Source organism: Engystomops pustulosus, chromosome 4 (genome assembly GCF_040894005.1).
Source record: "Engystomops pustulosus chromosome 4, aEngPut4.maternal, whole genome shotgun sequence".
In the NCBI taxonomy this organism is placed as follows: Eukaryota; Metazoa; Chordata; class Amphibia; order Anura; family Leptodactylidae; genus Engystomops; species Engystomops pustulosus.
Window position 1 is genome coordinate 30556127 of NC_092414.1, and position 24038 is coordinate 30580164.

General features: G+C 41.1%; 1 protein-coding gene across 1 annotated transcript in view; it reads left to right on the forward strand.

Annotated features, from left to right (window-relative positions):
• MGAT4B (alpha-1,3-mannosyl-glycoprotein 4-beta-N-acetylglucosaminyltransferase B) overlaps positions 1-24038 on the forward strand; it is a 266200-nt gene that overhangs the window by 150181 nt on the left and 91981 nt on the right. Inside the window, exons 2-4 of the mRNA XM_072145625.1 lie at positions 8826-9005; positions 11218-11358; positions 14121-14254. Of these exons, the coding sequence (XP_072001726.1) occupies positions 8826-9005; positions 11218-11358; positions 14121-14254 (455 nt within the window). The remainder of the gene's footprint in view (positions 1-8825; positions 9006-11217; positions 11359-14120; positions 14255-24038) is intronic.

Below are 24038 nucleotides of genomic sequence, written 5' to 3' on the forward strand. Positions count from 1 at the left end.
CCATCAAAATGCATTGTGATAAGGGACACTAACTTGTCCAGGCACTGTGACTGTGGTAATCTTCTTATGTTGTTATCCATGGCTTCTTTCCTTCAAAAATCAACTTTTAAAATTATGCTGATGAGCCTGAGAGGCTCATGTGGGTGTTTCCAGTGTCACAGCCTGTTACACTTGGCCCTGCTCCCTGGGCACTTTCCCCTTCTTTCTCCCTGCTGTAATAACACACAGAGGGGGGGGGGGGATCCTTCACATTGTAACAGCTTGTGAATCTACATCATAGAATGGCTCACGTAACAACCCCCTGATGGAGGTCATGGATAACAAATATATGAAGATTACCACAGTCACCATGCCGGGATCTATGAGTAAGTGTCCCTGGTTTATCTTGATGGATTTTGATGGAACATTTCCTTTTAAGATGTTTTTTTGGATTTTAGAGGTTTGATTCCTTGCTTCAATTTGATGGCGCTATATAAGGTTTATGAATAAAGATTATTATTTTGACAAGCTCTGTGCAGTGCTGCATAATCTGTATGCCCTATAATAAATAAAGGAATTATTATAATTATTATTATTAGTGCACCATCTTCATGGGGCTGCACTGGAAATAGAGTTTCCAAAATATTCAGGGACATGTGACCGATAGGACAACGGCCATAAATACCAAGGCTCACCACAAACTCTGCAAGAAGAAGCTGGGTGGTCAGAGGCATAAGCCATTAGGGATTTGTATTAAGATTTTTGATGATGGACGCCTTATTTGGGTGTCGTGTAATCACCGGTGCCCCTCTTACTATGTTCCTGTTGCTCGGAGTCCTACTATTTTCTTTCCAATCCAATGATATCAAACTCTGCACAACTTCAGTACAAAGAAGCAGACACCACACATGTACTTAATTGGTTGTCAGAGGATAAAAGGAAAAGAAACTTCAATTTACTTTCTCTCTGGCCTCCTTTTTTACAAATTCCAGATACCAGCTGAGCCATTGAAACGGATCTTCTCTTTGTAAATTCATATATTTGGCACGAAGACTCCTAGTGAGGACATTTTTGGAACCTAACAACCTCTGGGCGGCTTCAGCCCTCTCATCTCTCAGCACGAGATAGCTTAATAAACCTACTGGGAGCAGCAACTGGTGATACTTCTAACAGCCCCGAGAAATGCCCCCACTATTGGCCACTTAGGAGGTAGTCATTAAATGTCCGGGACTACGCTCCCTCCTCTACCTGGCTTATGTCAATTGGAAATTTCTACTTCAACATAAGAAAAGAAAACGTGATTCCCCATCCTGCAGAAGTCGCGATGTGCTGCAGAATTAAGCAGGCAATGATATTTCTATAGCAGGCGCCTCGGCTGGGCTGCGGAGGGGGAAATTAAACTACTTTTCATTTTACAGTCGAGTCTCAATATCTGTGTTTGACAGAGGGAGCATGGCGGTTTTCGGCAGATTATGTACGCTCGTCTGTTACTCTTTCATGTCTTCACTGTTCGGGATTTTTTCATTTCACCCTTTGTAGGTTGTTTGCTCAAGCAAAGAGAATTTGTGAGAGGCTCCTGATTGACAGGTGGCAAGACAAAAATGGAACATCACAAAAATTTTGTCGGCAGTCCCTGATCTTCACACAACTCCTGGTTAATGAAGTTTCTCAACCTAGTTTTCCACATTTTACTTTGGAATATGGATAATTTATTTTCCAATTAACCTGTAGTTCTGTAAAGGAGAATTGTAATTATTGTATGTGGGAGTGCTGTGCCTGCTTTCCACAGATCATCAATGGGGCGCCAGGTGTCACCGCCCCTTATTCGGATCCTGATGATTTATCCTTAGTTGTTGATCAAAAACGCTATAGAGATTTGGTCATGTGGGTCGGTCAACTGCGCCCCTACATGGGGAGCCAAAGGCTTTTGGGAAATGTAAGGAATTGAACTCAAGGCCACGGCCGGTGCCAGTACTGGGCATACCTGGGCAAGTGCCGGGCCCAGAGCTGCTGGGGGGCACATAAGGCTGTTCGTAAGGAATCCATGTGGATGAGAGGGGCTTATATAAAACAACCATGAGGGGGTGTTTGGTATGATGGGGAATATTTTAGGGAACAGGAGACTGTTTGTTTTAGTTTCTGAATTTTTAAAGACGCCATGTGAGTTCACTGCAAAGGGGCCCACTGAGGCTTTGCCGCCCAGGGGCCTAGTGAAACCTGGAGCCGGCCATGCACAAGGCCGATCTTGTCCAGCTGGACAAAAGCTGATCTGTGTTCTCTGAATACTACTAAGTTTTTGGACCGTAAAAAAACTAATAGTGATAAACAATTAGTGGATTTTTTTTATCTAACAGAAGCAGCAAGAAGACACTTTGGGGAAGAACTGTTCCCTTCTTCAGGGCCAAGGAATTACATGGACAGGGCATCTGTGGGAAATTTTGGCTCAGAGGGACAATACCACAAGCAGTATACACATATGATATTAATTCCCATTAATTCCTTGTGCCCTGTGCTTGGACCTGAAGGAGGGGACAGTTTGTCCCCTAAATGTGTTGTACACCTGCTTCTGTTAATAAAAATCAACTAATTTTTTTATCACAATGTCAGTCTACTATTCCTTGGGTAGAGCGCCCGTCATAAAGCCTGTGTATTACATATCTTTTCTCCATCGACCCATCCAACACTATATATAGTGTATGTTACCCGAGAAAGCTGCGACCCATTACCAACAAGAGAGACTTCTCCCACTACTGGTGTTGTGCTATACCCAAGCAAGTTTCTTACTCCTATTTGTTAAGCCTTACTACACCACGGGGCACTGTGCTTGTCTTTCCTTCCATTTACTACATAGTTTGGCAAGTGGTATTACTAAGGGTGGTGACACATGTGGCGTTTTTAGGCCGTTTTTGGGCCGTTTTTAGTTGTGCATTTTCAGATCAGGAAAAACTGCATGCGTTAAAGAACAACGCACTCATTTTTTGAAAGCACATGAGTTTTTTGACCAGTTTGAATTGGTCAAACCTGGTCAAACCTGTCAAAAATGCATGCTTTTTTAAGATCTGAAAACACACAACTAAAAACGGCCTAAAAACACCACGTGTGTCACCACCCTAAGGCCACAAAAGGGCATAGAAAGATTCCAGTGCAACTCTATAACAAAGCTGTAAACCCCATTAGATAGAATAGGACCTTTCCTTGGTGCTCCCTAGTTGTCGGACTGTTGTGTAAGCTCCTGCACCGTCAGCATTCAGGTGCGTATTGGGTGGGAGAGCATCAATGGAGGCATAAAAGTAAAAAATTGTAGATGGTAAATCTGTGCTCTGTATTTTTTTTTGCAAATGGAAATAATTTTTCTTCTCAGTGGTAGGTAATTAATCATTGAGTCATTGATGGATCCATCTCGTGGTAACAAGAACATGGTGTTTCATCATTGTGTTTGCTACGGTCCTATTTTTAGTAGGGAACATAACAATCAAGCACTGAGACGACAATGCTGACCGGAAACCAGAGCTGTCTAAGGGGATGGATTAAAGGGATGTCCGGATAATGCCTACTGTAGGGACATGGAATTGGCAACAAATGTCCATAGACAGACATGACATGGGAGGAACAATTGTATTAGACAGGTTTGTAGGGAGTCGACCTGTAGTTTGGACCATAAAACATTGCAGACAGTGTTATGTGCCCTGGAGATCTGTTAACCATACCTTTGTGAGTGGTGTTAATAGCAGAAGGACTGTGAAAAAAACCCATTTATATATCTGGATTGTAGCTGGACTTAGAGCAATCCTCCATGAGAACACTGAACACAGCACATCCTTCCCACTGCTCTGAGTAAGTGCTGTAGCAGGAATCTGGTTAGATATTACAGCAGAGATCACAGCACACAACAGTGTGAAGGCACTCCTCCAAGTCCAGCTGTAATCCTTGTATTTTAAACGCATTTTCACAGTCCTACTGCTAACAAGACGCATAAAGGTATTATTACACAGATATCCAGGGACAATACCTAACACACTATCTGCAGCTTTGTCTGATCAAAAATGCTGGTCCTAGAATGAGTCCTAGAAAATGTGATTATTATTATTTTTTTTTTTTACAGATTCATAAAACCAAAACTGGGTGCTAGTATATCTTGCTTTTCTTGCTTCTCTTATTTCTAGGTCTAGTGGTCCTTAAAGACATGATAAAAATATTCCCACTTCAATCCAGTAGTCTGAGATTTTTCGTTGTATTGATAGAACATGTTGGTGCTTTAGGCTTAACTAAGCAAATGTCATCTCTGCACTTTCTCAGCTTCTGAAAAATAATATATACAAGGTTATGAAATCACGTTGCAGCTTGGAAAGATAATTAGACTCTGCAATTAATTTAGTGAGTGACCTTCCCAATGACAGATATAGTTTAAAGCTTGTAACAAGATAATGGCTGGAGTACAAGAACACGTTCGAGAGAACGATGAAATACACGAACGAACTGCTTTTCTGATGCAGAGCTCCATATCCCTTGAATAGCCATTGAATAGTATAAATTCAGACTTTCTATAGCCACCTCTAGGGGGAGCTCACTCCAAATTGATTCTACAGTGAACTCCATAAGGACATATAGAAAGCTCCTATCCACACCCCAGTTGCAAGCAGCTGTAGTTTATTCTATAGTTTATCTAAATGGGTAATGTATACATCAAAGGCCTGGTGTCAGCATTTTTGTACCCCAGTCACAGATCCATAAATATCTGTTTTTTGCATTAATCTACTACGGCCATTAGCTTGTCAGAATTGATTTTCTTGTCTGAGACTATTGTTCCAAGCCCTTTTTTAACCAAAGACTGGCTTCATTCATCACTTTTTTTTCCTGGGTGTTGTTGGAGGGGAGGTTATTGCCACAAATTTCCAATTAGTGAGTTCTTTTGTTACCTAAATTGTGTCAACAAATTATAATTTTTTTGTCATACCCCATAGTATAATGGCAACTTTCTGTGATGCCCCTCCGCTCACTTACGATTCCCTCTTTTCAGTGACCACAATCTTTGTCACCCATTTTCCTGTAGCACCCCATCTTTAATATACCTTTTCCTGTTAAGCCATTCACCCAACCTACTTCCCCACAACAGTCCTCTTCTCTGACACACGATCACATGATGCCTTGTGTTCTCTCCCAAAGTGATTTAGCAGTTTTTCCATTTAGATTCCCTAAAATAAATCCAGTGAAAACTGCACAGTGGTACAGAAGGTGCATGGTGAAAGCCTGGCAGCTTCCATCACATGAAGAAGTATTGGACATGAAATAAGTGGAAGGAATCATAAGTTACGTGAATTGTATAGCCTGTGCTGTGTGAATACTAAGGGTTAATAGCTTCTCTGCACAGAACTGAGTACAAATTGGTGGAGGGGAGCAAGATGAGGTGATGTTAAAGACAGAAACTTCTGTAGTATCGCAGACTGGGATGGAGGAACTGATAGGGAACAGGGGAGATTGTGTACCTCACTATTCTGTGTAAGAGACATCTGTATCCATAGCTCTGAACACATCCAGCTCTGCTACATACACAGAGAGAGCTCTGTCACATGACTTCCTGCTGTGTGAGTAGGGAGCCACAGCCCCTACCCTCCTGTGAGACCGTAGATTTGTTTATAGGACGGATTCTCAGGGCTTGTCAGCACAGACAAAGGAAGGAGCTACTTCAGCACTGAGATAATCTGAGGTGTACAGCAAAGAAACTACTGGATATAGGTAACAAAGATAAAAGGCAAATTTGTTCAACATCCCAATAGCTATTGAAAATAGTGCTTCATGTCAGGCCATGTAAGACACATTGTAAGTACTGTATTTACTATGATACATTAGCCACAATCATCCTAATTTAGTAGATTTGAGGCTCTCATCCTCTGGTTTGCACATAGATTGAAGTAGCACTTGAATTATAGCGGAAATAAATTGAAGAACAATAAAACATATGAAAGTAATCAGTTGCCATTAAAAGTTTCTAAAGCCGTCTGGAATAAATTTGTTTTTCATTCGTATTCACAATCTTTTGGAAAATGGGCAGGAAAAAGAGAAGGAAATATTATGTACACGACTGCAGTAAGAACGCTTAAAGGGGTTGTCCAGCACAGAGAAGTCTTCATAATCCAACTCAGAATGCTGTACCAAACTTCGAAAACTTTACACTCCCCTCACCAATCTCCCTTGCACTTCGATTTTACCCAATTCCCTGCTGGTCTCTATATGTCCTCCTGCAGTGTCGACATCCTAAAATGTGGACTGCAGGCGATGAGTTGACCCTCGAAGCCATGTTACCTTATGTAGGGACATACTTACCTCAGCATGAAGTACACAGACCTTTCAGGCATGGGCAGCTTATCCATAAGTTTTTATTTTTTAGTATCCGTAGTATTAGAGCAGAATTTGTATAAATGTAATGTATTTCACATATTCTGACTGAAATGTATGTGGCATCCATCTTTGTTTTGGGATTGTTACTTCACTGGAGGATCAAATTACATGTTTCCATAGAAGTTTATGGAAAAATGGAAGGAATCCCTCACCCAAGTGCTTAATCCTCATCAGTCCTGTTCAGTACCTCTCTGTATTGTGCTATATGGTCCAGCTGTGGGATTGATGGATATGTCTGCTATTTCTTGTGGTAATTTACACACTAGGGGGGAGATTTATCATAAGTCTCTTATAGCAGAACTGTTGCCATGTTAACCAATCAGAGCTCAGCTTTCATTTTCCCTCAGCTGTTTATAAAATTAAAGCTGAGCTCTAATTGGTTTCCATGGGCAACTAGAACATTTTACCTCAGAAACGTAATAAATCTCTTTTATATCAATGAAAGGTGGATTTAAAGGGGTTGGCCGACTCTAACAAAATACTGCAGGCGGGCTGGGGAGGCTTTTTAAAAAAAACGAAGCTGTACTCACCTACACCTTCACTCCTGGTGTCCTGTGGCTCCATCTCGCCGTGCCGTGCCCCTTTTTTATTTTTTTTTACGAGCACGGAAGCTCCGCTGAGTTCATCAACCGGCCACACCAACCCGTCCCATGATACAGTAAGAGGCGTGATGGTGGTGCGGGACACCGGGAGTGAATGAGGAGGCGAGTACAGCCTTGGGGTTTTTTTAAATACCTCCCCAGCCCAACTGCAGGTCGAATAATCCCTTTAAGGAGTTAAACACACACAAAAAAAAAGATGTACATTTTGAAGACAGATGTCTCCTTGATCTTCTCCAAACGGGGGCTGCGACAATGCATATAAAAGGTATTTACTTGAGATAGCTCAGGGAATGTCGAATTTACCTCATGTCAAAGCAGACACTTTCTGTTGCGATTATGATAAGATTCTGACACATTTTAGATTTGGGTGATTGGAGATGATATTTCTTTTTGTAGTTTTCATTCAAATAAAAAATTACTACAAAGAATATCAAACCATATGGTAAAGCGACTGGTTCAGGGTATTGCCTGGAGATATTCTGCTGATCTGTATGTAGTCTTGTGGTATGTACTTGTATGTCCAAATCTGCTTTCTCTGAATCCGAGTTACCTGTTTCCACTGCATTCTATCAAATTTAAAGGAAATCTATCACCACAATTTACCCAAACTGACTGCTATTTTATGCAGGATTGTGTCCACACATGCCGTCCATGTCTTTGGTTTTATTTTCCAGCAGCTTCTTTCATGACAAAAGTTAAAGAGAACCTGTCACCCGGTTATACCCCACTAAACTACTAGTCCCCTCAGGTAGTTTATGAAATGTAATTTGTAGAATTCCCTCTTCTATGTGAAATCTCATTGGTTTACCTACAATACATCTCTCATAAAGTCAGGCAAATATCACTCTTCTCACCTCATTTTCACATGAGATGAGTCAAGTTTAGTGGTTCCACAGGCAGTGTCACTTGAGGAGCCAAGCATCTTTCAGCTCACATTTGGTTTATGGCTTTGTGAGCAACAGAACCGGAGATAAAAGAAGCTTAAAGCAAAGTTATAAATGCATGCTGCAATAGGCGGGAATTGGATCTTTAATTGTATGTATGTCCAGTTCTACAGCCCCAGAACCATACGCTTGATGGGATATGAAAGATGAGATTCTTATCTTTAATATGACACAAAAACATGTTTCTAGGTGCTATAGAACAGACAATGGGGTCCTCTGAAGTGACACTACTGCTGCAACCACTTATCTTGACTCATCTCGTATGAAAAAGAGAAGAGACATATTTTCCTGACTTCGGAGGAGATTTTTTTTTATAGTTAAATGGATGAGATTTCTTATTAAAAAAAGGGAATTCTAGTACAGACATTTCATACTTTACCTGAGGCTGTCAGGTTCCAATATGCAAATTGAGCTGTAGTGCTTTGAGGGGCTTTAGTAGAGCACCTTAGGGCTCCGGCTAAACATCTTGCTGGACGCAGGAGTGACATAGCTGTAGGGGGGGGAAAGATGAGAGAGGGTGCTGTGTGGTGAAAGTGTAACAGGGGGAGTTGTTATTGTGTGGGCATAGCCCTACCTAAAAGCAGTTGGTTTTGGTAGGTAAATTGAGGTGACAGATTCCCTTTAACATGCTAAAACATGTTTTACAATGATGGATCTAACTGATCGTCAATGACCTAATTTACATATTAAATTATTAATGCGTCATAATTCTTCCAACAGTGAAAAGAATTCTTTAATATCATTTATAAAGTTACCTTTTTTTTAGACTGCGCTTTGTATTGTTATTGCAGTTCTAAACTGTAATACAGATAGTCAGTGATAATGATCTTATAGATGCATTTATTAAGGCTGTTATTTTGAAAAAAAAATGAGACCAAACTTTCCTGCTTTCAATTTTTTATAGGGGATGTGGTGGATGTTTATCAGAGGGAGTTCCTGGCCCTCCGGGATCGGCTGCATGCTGCCGAACAGGAGAACCTGAAACGATCCAAGGAGCTAAACCTGGTTCTAGATGAGATCAAAAGGGCCATATCCGAAAAACAAGCCTTACGAGACATCAACCGGACGTGGAGCAGCCTATCAGGTAAGATTCTTGTGCTTCCCGATGTTGGGCTAGTAAAGGAATATTTTCCACACCGTTATCTTGCTATTCATTTTATGTTCCTTTCAACAATGCAGACAGTTTTGTAGTTATTGTTCCATAAGGGCCCAGTAAGGATTAGGCATGTGAAGGACATCTAGGAAGTACTTTAAATGAACCACCTCTAGGTAATTGTAAAGTCGTAAGAGTATGTGGACATGCATATATACATGCAGTCCCCTACTTAAGAACACCCGACTTACAGACTACCCCAAGTTACATACTGACATCTGGATATTGGTAATTTTCTGTACTTTAGCTTTGGGCTACAATAAACAGCTGTAACAGTTATCAAATGTATCTGCAATGAAGCTTTATTGTTCTCATAATAAACCAACATTTTTAAAATCCAACTGTCACAGAGACCAAAACATTTTTTGCTGGGGATACAATTATGAAATATACAGTTCCAACTTACATACAAATTCAACTTAAGAACAAACCTAAAGAACCTTGTACGTAACCCGGGGACTGCCAACATACACACACTGTATATATAGATTTTTTTATTCAAGTAAAATAAGTCAAGATCATCTATGATCTTCCAGTTCGCACAAAATTGTATATTACATAGTTAATATACCTGCTTCCCTCCTCTAGTGTATCACAACACAACTATTGTATCAAAAACATCACGAGACCAGGGACGTTTTTTTTTTATCCACAGTAAACAATGAAGTTAACCTGTTGACTGCCAGAGATCTAGAAACCTGTGAGGAATTGATACAGAAAGTATATTGGAAAGTTGTATAACTTTTTATCATACAAAAATGATAAATTATTTGCTCAAAGTGGACAAACCCTTTAAGAGACACAGATTTCTGAAACTCTGGGGAACAAAGCAATCCCATCACTGATCATTCTTCCTGTGACTAGAGTTTTTGCCAAAATCCATCCTCGAGGCATTTGCTTTGTATTTGCGCTTTTACTTTTTGTCATTTTTTTTTCCGTGTGACAAATCCCAGTGATATTTATACACAATGCCGCTGTGTAAATTGAATGTGTTAAGAAACTAATCTGCTAAGAATGTTAATCCTCATTATAGGAGCTATCACAACAGGCATTACTAAATATAAGAATACATCAGTCTATAAAGGGATCTAGAAGCGTGAGCGTTACATCCATAATGAATGAGGCGCTAAGTGTATAATCCGCAGGTAATCCGCTAACTCTGCTGCGATTAAGTGAATAGGGAAGTGGTATCAATGGATATGACGCCCAATATTTGTCATCTCACAGATAGTAATACCACATTAAGGAACATTGTGTAGTGGTGCTGAAAGGGGGGCTAGATGTTAGCTAATATCTGTATCTATACTATCCCCTGTGGCTACGGCAGTAAAGTGCTGCTGCTGTAAATTCACTACACAGGTCGTAATGGTCTTAAAGGAAATCTACTATCAAAATCCATGATGATAAACCAAGGACACTTACTCATAGATCCAGGCCCTAGGGTGTTATATTTAACACCCATGTCCTCCTTCATTCTAAAATCAGCTTTTTAAAATATGCTAACAAGCCAGAAGGGCTCTGGGCGGTGTTACCAGAGCCCCTCTGTGCTCCCCCCCCTCACTATGTCTTGCAACAAGTTCTGCTGCAGTGAGATTAGACCAGACAGAAGTGGAGGGGGAAGTGCTGAGGGAGCAGCGATGGAGGGGAGACAGTATAACATCCTGTGAAGCTACAACATGGGGTGGCTCTGGTAATATCCTTAGAAGCTTCTTGGATTAATTAGCATAGTTTTTTCAAGATTTTAGAAGGAAGGAGGCCGTAGATAACCAATATAAGAATATTACCACAGTCACAGTGCCCCTGGCTTATCATTGATGGATTCTGATAGTAGATTTCCTTTAACGACTTTGTTTATTCATGTTGTCCTGAACTCGGCAAATGGTGTAGAACATCCTTAGTTTTGAGGGCAAAAAAAAAAAAAACAAGCTTGTTTTTCTCTTCACCAAATTGGACTAATGATTGTTCTTCACGGCATGGAGCCGGCTCATCCATCAGTGGTCTGCTGCAAATGAATCCAATTGTGCGCACAGCGGCTACCTGTTATATCCGCGCCAGGCTGCTTCTTAATGGTGTTTTTAAGAGAGCAAATACTTAAATTACATTTATCTTGTCTCTGTTGGTATTTTTTTTTTTTTTTTTTTAGATGAAACCAAGCTGAAACTTTGGAATATCACGAACAAGAATGTCTTACATCTACCTACCATCTTCCACCACCTGCCCCATCTTCTGTCCAAGGAGAACAGCTTGCAGCCAGCAATACACGTGGGTCAGGGGAGGACTGGAGGTAAATGCAGATTTTTATCTTCGGTGTCTTTCCCAAAAGAACCAGCAGTGGATTATAATATGGTCAGTTTGGGCGGCCACCCAGGGCTCATACCCACCTATACTAACCACCAAGTCTGATAGTGTCTTTCGAAAAAAAGGAGGACTTCAAGCCTGTATAACTCATACAGTTGAAACCAGAAGTTTACATACACTAGATTAAAAAAAACAAAACACATGTATGTTATTGTATATGAAATCAGCATAAAATTTTCCAGTTTTGGGTAAATTACCAACATTTTTAATTATTTATATTGGCCAGAAAAAAATATTAAGGCATTTTTATGACTTTCTGCAAAGTCAAAAGTTTAAAGACACTAAGATTACTAAGCCTTTAAACAATTTGGGACAACGGTTTGGGCATCGAATACTGCATCTGAGAAACTGAACGTGTGAACGCACCCTTAGAATGCCATCCCAAGCGACCATCACAAAGCCCTGATTTCAATCCTGTTGAACATTTACGGCAAAGACGGAAAATGCATGTGCGGCTGCTGACACGGCTCCGTGTACACCAGAGCTGTCTGGTGGAATGGGCTTCTATTGTGAGAAGCTTGTAAAAGAGATCCTTAACATTTGACCCAATTTATACATTTTTAAGGAGGTCCAAAGATACCAAATGCTAATGCTAAATGAATGTAAACTATTGACACTGCAAAAACTAATAAAAATGTCTTATTATTCTGGCATTTGGCAAATGTAAGTAATTCTGGTAATCCTAATTGACCTAAACTGGGAATGGTTTATTCTGATTTCATGTCGAAGTGAGAAAAACATGCAAATAGTGTAAACTTCTGGTTTTAACTGTACATTTCCCCTCTGACAGAGTAGCCTATCAGGACCATCCAAAGGTCCTGAAACTACACACCTAATTGGAGCACTGGTAACATATATAGGCAGTAAGTGTCAGACCATTTCCAAAAAAAAAAAAATAGGTTTTGGTTTTGGGTGGTCCCCTGAGTGGAACATACTATACTCAGAGGAGCCCAAAAGGAATGAACTTATTCTGGTCAAGAGTCTTCCACTTCAAAGTCATTCTGAAATGTATAAGTAGATCACAGTAGTAAAACCCATGGCTTTAAAATTTCTTGCCCCTGTACTCCATTTTGTGGGGTGCCAATCGTTGCCATGACAGTCCGGAAGTCTCAGCAGGCCTGTCCATAGTGAGAGCCTGTAAGATCCTGTCACACGGGATCTTACAGTCTCTGTATCAGTCTATGAATCTGTACAGGGCGACAGTGCTAATACCCTGCAATACTGTTGTATTGCAGGGTATTATAATGAACAAGCAATTGGATAATTGTTTGTTCATGTCCCATGGTGGGACAGTGAAAGTAAAAAAAAAATTTTAAATAATAAAAATTTCGCTCATTACATATAAAAGTTACATATAAAAGGGAAAAAAAAGTGAAAATCATCACAAACATTACATATATAAAATCGCCGCATCTGTAACAAACCATACAATAAAACTATCTTTATTGAACCTGCTCAATTGAATACTGTAAAAAAAAATGCCCAAAAAATGTGACTTTTTTCTTCCCACCTGCAATAAAAAGTGATTTTAAAAAAAACCATCTACTCCAGAATGGTGTAAAGTATAGCATGTCCAGCAAAAAAAAAAGCCCACCAACAAATCTGTCACTTGAAAGACAGAGATGCAAAAACCATAAAGTTTTCTCCACATTAGGCTTTATTTTGCAAAATTTATAAACGGTAAAAAAAAAGATAGAAATGTGATAGAAAAGTCGGTAATCGTACCGACTCACAGAATGAGGTACCATGTTTATCAGGCTATATGCCAGTGATGGGGAACCTTTTAGAGACCAAGTGCCTAATCTACAACCAAAATCCACTTATTTTTTGCAAAGTGCCAACACAGCTACTTAAGTAGTAGGTTATTGCTCCTTGCTCTGTCACAAAACTCATTGTATCGTCCTCCTAAGGAAACCAATACAAATTTGGAATCCTCCTGTACAGGAATAAACGTAGGGTCAGCAGGACCTCCACAAATAATCCCATCCTTTCCACACTTTCTCACTCTTCCTGCAGTCCCAAGTGGCCAAGGATGTATTGTGTTAAAATATCCCTGAGCGCAGCATATCTTGAGTTGCCTGAGACTGCAGAAAGATTCTTTGAGTCCTGATCATGACTTGGGTGCCCATAGAGAAGGCTCTGAGTGCCACCTCTGGCACCCGTGCCACAGATTCACCACCACTGCTATATGGTGAACACCAAAAGAAAAACGTAAAAAAAAAAAAAAAAAGCAATTATATCTATGTATGATAAATTTTGATCAATGGTGCATAGCCATTCCAAAATAGTATCACTGAAAAGTACATCTCATCCTGCAAAATATAAGCCCTCACACAGCCACATTAACAGAAAGAGAAATATTTTATACTGTGACATCCTATGAGGCACAAGTGCCAGGAATGTGCGACAGCGCCGACTTTTCTTTTGAAATGTAATGTTGCTTTTTTGTATCTGTATTTTGATACTTTTTCAGGAATCATATCGCAGTCAAAATTCCGGTATAGGTGCAACCCTAGTTCACAGTATATCAAAACTTGCACAATGAACACAAGTACTGCCCCCCCTCCCATTTAGCTGGAGAAATTGTACCTAATCGCTTCTGTATTCCTCTTCTCCACAGTTTAGACTTGTCGTCTTCTTGTTCATTGTCTGTCTATGTAATTCTTAACCTTTGTGTCACTTTCACAGTGTCGATAGTAATGGGAATCCCCAGCGTGAAGAGAGAGGTGCACTCCTACCTGACTGACACCCTCAACTCTTTGATATCTGAACTCAACCAACAAGAGAAGGAAGACTGCGTGATTGTGGTTCTAATAGCCGAGGTAACTACTGCTACGTCCTTCATCACTTCTTTTCCTTTTGAGAGTGTGTATGAGTTACCTTATTATTTTTTTTAAAGAAGACTTTATTTTCCGTTTTTGAGAATCTAAAAATGTATAAAAGGCAAAACCTCCATCTCGGGGAACTATAAGGTACAATCATGGAAGATGGACAATCTGCACAAAAATATCAACGTAGGATAATTACATCATCCAGTGATGCAAAAACAGAGAGAAATTTGTCCCAGTAAAGGGTACCCCCCCTTTTTTAAGCGGAGAACACATACACACTCAACCATTCACACGACACACATGCAGAGCTACTCCTCCTCTACACTCGAAGCAGTCTATGCCACCCACACATCCCGGGTCAAAGAGAAGCGGTCCGGACTACCTCTAGCAGTGTGTGTTTATAAACTGCAAGTTCTGTATTAATTAGCAAGATCCATTTGGCCAACGTGGGGAGCTTAGGAGGCTTCTAATTCCACAAAATAACATTCATGCCATAGAATATTAGCAATCTGACCAGAGCACACTCAAATTTAGCCTGAAGAATGTCCCTTACCAGGCCTAGAAGACACCAGGGAGACCCAGACGCCCGTAATGTAGGAGTGAATGTCTATCCAATAATGCTGGATGGGCATCTGCGCATCTGAAGCAAGCGCAAAGGGATCAGGTATACTTGGTATAAACAATTGATCTGTATCAACTGGTCCCAGGCACTGATGACTGTTGAGCGCCATTTATGTGTGATCTCCTTAAGGTGATGGTCCTCTAGTTTGGGGACATATCATTGCCATATATGAAAGCATCTCGCTTCCCCATTTCACCCAGAGCTCAAAGTCTGGTAGGGAGTTCAACTCAGGTAGGAAAGGGTTACACCCTAAGGGGGGGTAACAGGACACCAGGCTCTAGAGTCATCCCCCCGACAGTCCACCACTCTGTTCCATATTGCTATGGTTGTTGGATGTGTAATTTAATCCATAAACTTTTCCTCCGCTGTAGACAAAGTTGGTCAACCCTTCATATGAGCCCAATAGTGCTGCCTCTAGGACTATATCTGGGTTATTGGATTCCGCCCTTATCCATCACATTGCCAACCGTAGTAATTCTGCATATGGGGCTAAGCTAGCCCCCCTTTATCAGTCGGGGCCCTCAGAGTATCTCTTGCAAATTGAGTATCCTCTTCATTACCTTACTAATGCTTAAAAGGTTGCTTTTTTTATTAGCCTTACTAAGATCTATAAGGGAACCTGTCACCACACTTGCACGTGTACAGCCAGTGACAGGTTCCTATAGAGCTCCATTAACTGATTGACACCCTTCTTTTAACTAAAAATTGTTTCGCTTACATCCACATAAATCAGCTTTTATCTTATATTACCTGGCATCAGAGGGGGGCATGTCCTGCTCATCCGCGCTGGTTGTTCCGTTCAACTCTACGGCACTGATGGAGATAGCCGAGTGCCGCACTTGTCTGTCTCCGTGAGCTACATAGAGGTGAATGGAGCAGCCAATGCATGCGTGATGGCTGCTCCGGTCATTTCAGATGCTTTGGGGGTGCAATGGACTCCCATCACTGAGACTCTCACCGATCAGCAAGTAAGGCATTATCCTGGGGCCGTATCACCAGACAACCCCTTTAAGACATTTCAGTCTAAACTTTATGGCACCAATAGATTAGTTTATCTTGTGCTATTATTTATTGCTGAAGTTTTAGCAACATTGTTGCACCTTAAGCTTTGCCTCTTTATGTTCATGGGACTGTCAGGTAGATGGTGACCATGTGTAATTGCCTCCTGACAATATCTACCAGCACGTCTGACAACCACTCTTGGTTGTCTTTTCGAGGGCGCTTTGTCCTCTATCTCAGCGGGAACTCTCAGCAGCACCTTGTAAAGCATCATTTATTTCAATGATTCTTGATTACGTGTAGCCATTCAGCTGCAGAAATCACATGTGTTTATTCAGAAGGGGAGACTCCTGCTGCGGCCAGTTGCCTTACAGAACCTTATAGACCCATAAGGGCAAGGAGTTGGGAGTAGCAGGTATTTTAGAAAGCACAGAGAAAATTTCTTTTCAAATTGTAATATTGAAGAAGATAGAAGGAGGGAATGTCATACTATTATTTTTTTTTTGTACGTTTTCTTTGTTTAGTGTTCTTTTATTGTATTCTCACCTTTTAGTAGAATGCTCAATTTTTCTTAACTTTCCCCCAGTGTCCTACAGCAGATAACCAATTATGAATTGTGAGATAAGAGATCAGAGAAGGAGAGCTCCTGAGAATTAATCAACTTCAAACTCCTGTTACAGACCAATGAAATTGTCTCCCCCCCCCCCCCCCCCCTTTGTTATTTACGGTTAGTCTCTCTCTCCCGTCATTGTCTTCCTGTTCATTGGGATGTAGTAATCGCATTAACACTGCAGTGACAGAGTTCTGCAAAAAATGCTTCTGTCGCAGAAAACATCATGTCAGCTCTAGCTCCATGTCACAGTAATGTGAGGAAAATGTGACTTCACCCAGGGAAGATACTGCTGACAAATCATCCAGTCCTCCCTCATAGATCACCTATCCTTGGATGTTCTGGGTTTCATTATTTTCTTTTAAAATTCTCATCAAGAAGGTCCGAAAGAACATTATAACCCAACATTTTTAGATATATGAACACCTACTTACTGTAATGCAGGGATCGGGAACCTTTTTGCCTGGGAGAGCCATGAATGCCACATATTTTAAAGTGTAATTCCGTGGGAGCCATACAATTTGAATATTCCTCTTAGTAGATAGGTAGTCACTACACATGCCCCCCAGTAGATAGGTAGTCACTACACATGCCCCCCAGTAGATAGGTAGTCACAGAAATTTTTTTTTAATACTAACCTACCAATGCTCCCTGCAACTGGATCCTTTTCACTCCCTTGCTGTTCTCTATGACCTTGGTGCCGCCATCACTGCTTAGGCAAAGGTAACTGGTTTCATATCGAGGAATGAATGCTGGCATCGGGTGTCCACTCCTCTGTATAACCCAGGCACGGTCGCCTAAGCAATGATGCTGGCAGCAACGGCGCCTGGGTCTAGTGATCATAGCTGTGTGTGTCACTATTTATTATATTTGTAGGTGAGCCAGATACATCCATCAAAAGAACCACATGACGGCAAAGTCCTAGAGCAGTGGTGGCGAACCTATGGCACGGGTGCCAGAGGCGGCACTCGGAGCCCTTTCTGTGGGCACCCGGGCCATCGCCCCAGCACACCAGACAAGACTCAAAGAATCTTCCTGCAGTTCCAAGCCACTTAAAAGATGCTGTTTTCAGACATATTTCAGACATATTTTGATACTTACTTTGCTACTTCAAACTGTAGGAAGAGGGAGAATAAGTAGACAGGGCTGAATTATCTTTGGGGGACCTCCTGCTGGCCCCACGATTCTCTGTGTACAGAGGGACACTGGAAAGAAGCTAAAATGATGCAAATTTTCCATCTTTCTACTGTGTTGCTGTCCGCAGGAGGCCGGTATGATTGAAAGTTGTTGGAGAACAGGGAGCAATAAGTTACTGCTTTCATTTTTGGTTGGCACCTCGTGATAAATAAGGGGGGTTTCGGTTGCAGTTTGGGCACTCGGCCACTAAAAGGTTCGCCATCACTGTCCTAGAGTTTTGTGTCCATCCTGTGTCCCATCTTCAAGATAGAGTTGAATGCCTTGGTGGAGCAGGGAACCACCAGCTCCTCTCTCCACTGTTTAGCCGTTTTTGAGGTTGGCAAATGCGATGGGGTGATGTCATCGCTCCTAAAGCTTCAGAGAAAAGAGAAAATCTGCTTTAATTGAACCCCAAAGAGATTAGGATCACATGTATTTCTAAGCTTAGTTACAGAGCAAACGGGAGGTGGGGCCATACAAGTGAGACAACATAATTAAGGTTGGCACAATTTAGGGAATTAAATTAAAATTACAGAATTTATATATTTTTTTCACTTCATCCACAAATTTGTTCTAGTTAACCATCAAAAAATAATACTTGTCTCCCAGGCCGTGCTGTCTACCGGGAGTCTTATTTCGTGCAAAGAAATCTGGTATCCCATGTCCTGTCACAAGATTTTCTGATCCTCGGCCAAGCATGCCTGCATTGTCCTTACCGAATACCCTCAGTCATGCACTCCTGCATTGTTTTTACCCAGAATCCTCGGCCAAGCATGCCTGCATTGTCTTTACCCAGAATCCTCGGCCAAGCATGCCTGCATTGTCTTTACCCAGAATCCTCGGCCAAGCATGCCTGCATTGTCTTTACCCAGAATCCTCGGCCAAGCATGCCTGCATTGTCTTTACCCAGAATCCTCGGCCAAGCATGCCTGCATTGTCTTTACCCAGAATCCTCGGCCAGGCATGCCTGCATTGTCTTTACCCAGAATCCTTGGCCAGGCATTCCTGCATTGTCTTTACCCAGAATCCTCGGCCAAGCATGCCTGCATTGTCTTTACCCAGAATCCTTGGCCAGGCATTCCTGCATTGTCTTTACCCAGAATCCTCAGCCAAGCATGCCTGCATTGTCTTTACCCAGAATCCTCGGCCATGCCTGTATGGCCTGCAAAAGCAGTCTCCATAAGTAGAATTATTTACTTCCTGCCCTTCTTGTACTTAAAAAAAAAACAAGCCCTCATACAGCTATATCAGTAGAAAAGAAAATAGCAAGGTATAGAACTTGACATAAAAAATAAAAACACATTTGTCCTGAACACGAAGCAGTCCGCATCCTAAATGGGTTCATATCTCTAGTTTATGTCTTTAACTAACAATTTTGTATGAATTTACGTTACTGGATGGGACATCTCGTGGATCTCTATGCCATGGATCCTGGAAAGACACAGGTGGCATGATGACATCATTACGCCACTTGGGTCATAGAGAGGGCTCAGAGATTTCTCTGCTGCCCTACTCTTCTCAATATCATTTGCATATTTTCTTTGCTTGGGCCCCCCTAGATACTGGGCCCAAGGCGGCCACCCAAACTGCCAACATTGTTATCCCCTATTGTTGTCAAGTTCTCTTTAAAAAGTTTCAAAACTCTATTGAAATAAAGTTATTTAGTCACTTGATATTCTGAATCTTATTTCTATTGTTCGCCGTTTTCCAGTTCTCTCTCTACACAGACTGCGATGTAAACAACTGGCGATTTCCATTCTGATTGCCATGGCTACATTTAGGGAAGTGTTTGGATTTCTATTGTACATTCTCCTTTATGTATATTTGTACATTTCGCATACATCTGCATACTTACTAAACCTCACACGTGGCAGTGTGTTTGTAGAAGGAAGACATTAAATAGATCAGTCTATAGCCTTGGAGAGCTCCCTAAATGGATTTTCAATTTATGTTTATTTCCATTTAAAGGGAGCCTGTCCTGCATCAAAAACTTGACTTCCTTGAGAAAATCCATTGCCAAAATGCTAAATAATTATGATTTTACTTTTATCCAAAAATGCTTATGGCTGCCAAGTCAAGTGCATCCTCTGTTCTGTTGCCCAGTTTTCCTCTTAGTACCTTCCACTCAACTTTAACCCCTTAAGGCCCCTTTTCGTTTTTGCGTCTTTATTTTTCACTCCCACCTTCAATAATCTATAACTTTTTTATTTTTCCATGTAGAAAGCTGTGTGACAGCTTGTTTTCTGTGTAACAAATTGCACTTCATAGTGATGGTATTTAATATTCTAATATACTGGGAAGCGGGAAAAAAATTCTGAATGCAGTGAAAATGCTGAAAAAACACATTAGCGCCATTTCTTGTGGGCTTGGATTTTACGTCTTTCACTGTGCGCCTTAAATGACAGGTCTATTTCATTCATTTGGTCAATACGATCACGTGGATACCATATTTATATAGGTTTTATAATGTTTTTATACATTTAAAAAAATTAAAACCTCCTGTACAAAAAATAATTCTTCATTTTGCCGTCTTCTGGCGCTAATAACTTTTTCATATTTTGGTGTACGGAGCTGTGGGTGGTGTTATTTTTTGCGACTTTTGATGACATTTTCAATGCTTTTATGTTTAGGACTGTGCGACCTTTTGATCACTTTTTATTGAAATTTTAATATTTTTCAAAATGGCAAAAAAAAAGGCCATTTGCGACTTTGGTCACTATTTTACGTTACGGGTTTAAACGCAGTGAAAAAACTTTATTATATTTTTATAGATCAGCATTTGCGGACATGGCGATACCTAATGTGTTTATGATTTTTACAGTTTATTTATATTTGTATGACTTATAGGGAAATGGGGGGGGGGGTGATTTGAATTTCTAGTTTTTTTTTATATAATTTTTTAATTTTTACTTTTTTTTATTTTTACTATTTTTCAGACTTCCTAGTGTACTCTAACCCTAGGTTGTCTGATTGATCCTACCATATATTGTCATACTACAGTATGGCAGTACATGGGCATTTTGCACACCATCTATTACAATGTGCTAATCGCACATTGTAATAGATAGCCTAGAACAGTGATGGCGAACCTTTTAGAGACCGAGTGCCCAAACTACAACCAAACCCACTTATTTAAATGCAAAGTGCCAACAGGGCAATTTTAGCAGGATCATGTTTCTACCTGTTTTGTCACTGCTTTTAATTGTATCAGCGTCCTGAGGACACCAATACAGTTGAAAGAAAGAGGAGGGATTCAGATTATCATTGTAGCATCCTTCCAGGGTCCCCTGAAAAGGAAGAACTGTGGAGCAGGAGCTCCAATAATAACACAGCCTTGTCTGCACCTCCTTACTCCTCCTGTAGTCCCAGGCAGCCAATTATGTGTAGCTTCAGAATAGCACAGATCACAGCAAGTCCTGAGTGGCCAGGGACTGCAGGAGGAGGTTTTGAGTTCTGTCTGGAAACTCTGTGCTGGGGTGATGGCCTGGGTGCCCACAGAGATTGCTCCGAGTGCCACCTCTGGCACCCGTGCCATAGGTTCGCCACCACTGGCCTAGAACATGATAGCCTCGGATCTTTGTGTGATCTGAGGCTGTCATAGCAACGGATCGGCGCTCCTTGATGACTTCACGGGGAGCGGAGATCGAAGCCAAGATGGCGGCGCCAATGCGCTGCCGGCTTGTTAATGCCGCCGGCGATCAAAGGGTTAGCACCCACGATCGGTGCAAACGACGGGAGTTTGCTCCTCCCTGTACATGCACCCGAAATAAAGACAACGTTTTCACAGTAATGGTGAGTGCCGCTTATCCTTTCTTTCTTGGATATTCATTTTTTAAGCAAACACCCGGCGAATATAAAGAGAGCTTAGCCCATGAGCCCTCTTCATACTCCCCCATGCGCAATATAACGTACAGGTACGTCTTATTGTGTTATGGGGTTAAAGGAGTTTTACCAAGTGCGGTTGGTGGGGATAACAATCTGTTTGGGGGGAACTGACAGCTGGGGACATCAGTGTAAATTTTATGTCATCCGTTGATTGTGTCGGTCTCGCGAGATCCGGGATCGCGCATGCGCGGAGCCGCCGCGACACGGCCCGAAACACACACACATGCGGCCAGCCAGCCATTATCTCCCTTCACAGGTGAGTTAACTCTCCCACCTTTACTATCACATATATACAAGACCCCAAGGCACTAGACTCTAGACCCCTGAGGAAGCCACATCGTAGGCGGAACGCGTGGGGCGCGATATCTCCTCCACCCAACCACTTGGTGATATTATTTTTTATGCATACTTTTCACTAGACTAAGTTGCATTGCTTGTTCCGATTGGAGTATCATTCAAACATTGATTTTAGGTTACTGCTTGTACTATGATCGCATAGGTAGTCAATGCACAGTCCATTACTAATTGCATCATTCTGCATATAAACACCAAGTTAAGATGCTACATTATCTTTGGTAGGGGGAGAACAGCACATGTTATTGTCATGCACTGTAGATAGCACTTTACCTCTTTAAGTGCTCATTTTTAGATGTTTTTAAATGTTAGTGTTTAGTGTACTGTTCAAATAAATTTATCTTTTTTGCTACATACTACTGAATATAGCCGTTTTCTTTGCACATCCCATCTGTCTTTTTTGAATATGTCATCCGTTGAGTAATGCAGTCATCCGTTTTATTGATGGAAAAAATTACAGTGGCTGAGGTACTTTTTAAAATGCTTTACAGATGTTATCATATTTACATTGAATGGGAGACTGATAGTTATAAAAAGTATCATTTTTTTTCTTGGTTAGAACATCAGGGTTTTTTTTTTAGACAGACAGATCGACCAGGATAGTTCTTATACAGGGTAGGCCATTTACATGGATACACCAAAATAAAATGGGAATGTTTGGTGAAATCAACTTCCTGTTTGTTGAATATTAAGTACTATATATGGGAGTGGGAAAACTTTTCAAGATGGGTGTTAATCATGGTGGCCATTTTGGATGATGTAACACATCAAACTTTATGAGAATTTCACAAGAAAAACAATGATGTGCTTGTTTTGATGTAACTTTATTCTCACAAGTTTATGTCCACTTATCAAAAGTGTTCAAAGTGCTGCCCACTGTGTTGGATTGTCAATGCAAGCCTCTTCTCCCACTTTTGGCACATTCATAGCAACGCCGCAGAAGAAATGCTAGCACAGGCTTCTTGTATCCATGCACATCTTGTATCTTCACAGCATAGACAATTCCCTATAGATGACCCCAAAAATAAAAGTCTAACAGGGTCAGATCGGGAGACCTTGGTGACCTTTCATTTGTCCCACAAAGACCAATCCACTTTCCAGGGAACAGTTCATGTAGGAGTGCTCGGGCCTTTCTGGTCATCTGAAGGCAATTGTCTATGCTGTGAAGTGTATGCAGCACTACAGTGCGACCAGGTTAAAGATATTTTTGAAAAAAAGATAACTAAAGGGCATTGAAATAATAAGTACCTTGGTTTTCCACTACTTCTACCGTTTCAGCACTTCCTGAGTCTTTGCGCTCAATCACCGTGATTGGTCCTTTCTCTCATGTCAAGAGGATGTGACTTAAGAGGGGTCCGACCTCTCGCAGTCACTTTTCATCTTTTCCGAAATACAAGGCTTTATTCTCGTTATTAGTCTAGTCATTAATCTCGATCTTGTGCATTTGTCCCAAAAGGCCTTTTTTCCTATTTTTTCTGATATGTTATTTTAATAGAAGTCTAATGTGTTTAGTTGTATTGTGTGTGTTGCACCCCGTCAGAGAGAGGTTAAAAGTGTTATGAAGTGTTTATCCGCAGATGCAGAACTTCTAAGGTAGCTCACAAGTTATCGGCTCCGAACCAAACGAAAGTCAACGTTTTGCCTTTTTTATGATTAATGGGAGCGTTTCCGTGTTTTCTCTTTGTAAGTGTATCCGTGCGAACACATCATAGGGCTGTAGCAGTCTGGGCATTCCCCTATCAGTACGGCAGTAAATTCTCTCCAACTTCTGAGACGTTTGCCTCGGCACAAGTTGGAACACGAAGCATTTTTTCTGTCTTGAGCAATATGTGTCAAGATTTTTGTTGGCACTTTTATATTTTCTTTTTCCTTCTCTCTTCAGTAGAATATTGTTTTCGAGCTGCTGGCAGCCGCGGTGTATGATTGATATGTATCTGTGAATTTAAGACAACTGTTTGCCAGGGATCAAAAAAATAAATAGAATTTCGGAAGCCAATTTATCTTCTGCGGTGACAGAGCCTCATTTACTAAACAGTAGGGAAATTTGTCAAGTTTTATTATTCATTGGGTGTTGGAAGTTTTGAAACTGTGGCGAAAGGGGGTCGTCTGACAACGCGTGGGCCGCTGGC